The sequence below is a fragment of the Corvus brachyrhynchos genome, unplaced genomic scaffold (genome assembly GCF_000691975.1).
Source record: "Corvus brachyrhynchos isolate BGI_N302 unplaced genomic scaffold, ASM69197v1 scaffold1061, whole genome shotgun sequence".
In the NCBI taxonomy this organism is placed as follows: domain Eukaryota; kingdom Metazoa; phylum Chordata; class Aves; order Passeriformes; family Corvidae; genus Corvus; species Corvus brachyrhynchos.
The window spans coordinates 14649-15711 of NW_008236140.1; the positions used below are offsets into that span (position 1 = coordinate 14649).

The 1063-nt window shown below is 59.2% G+C and overlaps 1 protein-coding gene across 1 annotated transcript in view; it reads left to right on the plus strand.

Annotated features, from left to right (window-relative positions):
- Positions 1-1063, plus strand: part of LOC103614444 (serine/threonine-protein phosphatase 6 regulatory ankyrin repeat subunit C-like) — a 33088-nt gene that overhangs the window by 4634 nt on the left and 27391 nt on the right. Inside the window, exons 4-5 of the mRNA XM_017731451.1 lie at positions 486-884; positions 977-1055. Coding sequence (XP_017586940.1) covers positions 486-884; positions 977-1055 — 478 coding nt within the window. The remainder of the gene's footprint in view (positions 1-485; positions 885-976; positions 1056-1063) is intronic.

Genomic DNA, 1063 nt, shown 5'->3' on the forward strand with positions numbered 1-1063 from the left:
GGTGGGGACAGGAGCCCTGGGTGATGGCAGGAGCCCTGGGTGGTTCTCAGTTGCTTTTTTTCCTTCCCGAATCCCCAAATCCTCTGGATTTTGATGCTTCCCAAGATTGAGGAGCCAATTCCTTCGCCCTGGGTGGTGCCGGGAGCCCGCAAGCTTTGGGTTCTTCTCATCCGCCTTCTCCCTTCCCAAGTGCCCAAATCCTCTGGACTTTATTGCTCCTCGAGATCAAGGAGCCTAATTCCTTCACCCTGGATGGTGACAGGAGCCTTTTCCCTTCCCGAATGCCCAAATCCTCTGGGTTCTGTTGGTCCCATAGATCCATCAACCAAATTCCTTCCCCCTGGGTGGTGCCAGGATCCCTGGATGGTGCCACAAGCTTTGGGTTCTTCTCAGCTGCCTTTTTGCTCCCTGAATCCCCAAATCCTCTGGACTTTGTTGCTCTCTGAGCTCGAAGAACCAAATTCCGTCACCCTGGATGGTGACAGGAGCCTTTTCCCTTCCCGAATCCCCAAATCCTGTGGATTTTGTTGATTCCCGAGATCGAGGAACCAAATTCCTTCCCCCTGGGTGCTGCCAGGATCCCTGGGTGCTGCCGGCAGCTTTGGGGTTCTTCCCATTTGCCCTTCCCCTTCCCGAATCCCCAAATCCCGCGGATCCCTTGGCTCCCGCAGATCGACGAGCCCAATTCCTTCGGGAACACGGCCCTGCACATCGCCTGCTACATGGGCCAGGACGCCGTGGCCAACGAGCTGGTGAACGTGGGGGCCAACGTGAACCAGCCCAACGAGAAGGGCTTCACCCCCCTGCACTTCGCCGCCGTCTCCACCAACGGGGCCCTCTGCCTGGAGATCCTCGTCAACAACGGGGCCGACGTCAACTTCCAGGTGCGGGATCCTCGGGATGAGGGGGTCGGGGAGGCGGGGGAAGGTGCTGAGGTGTCGCTGAGCCCCCCACGTTGGGTGGGTGTTTCCCGCAGAGCAAGGAAGGGAAGAGCCCCCTGCACATGGCGGCGATCCACGGACGGTTCACGCGCTCGCAGATCCTCATCCAGAACGGTCAGTGT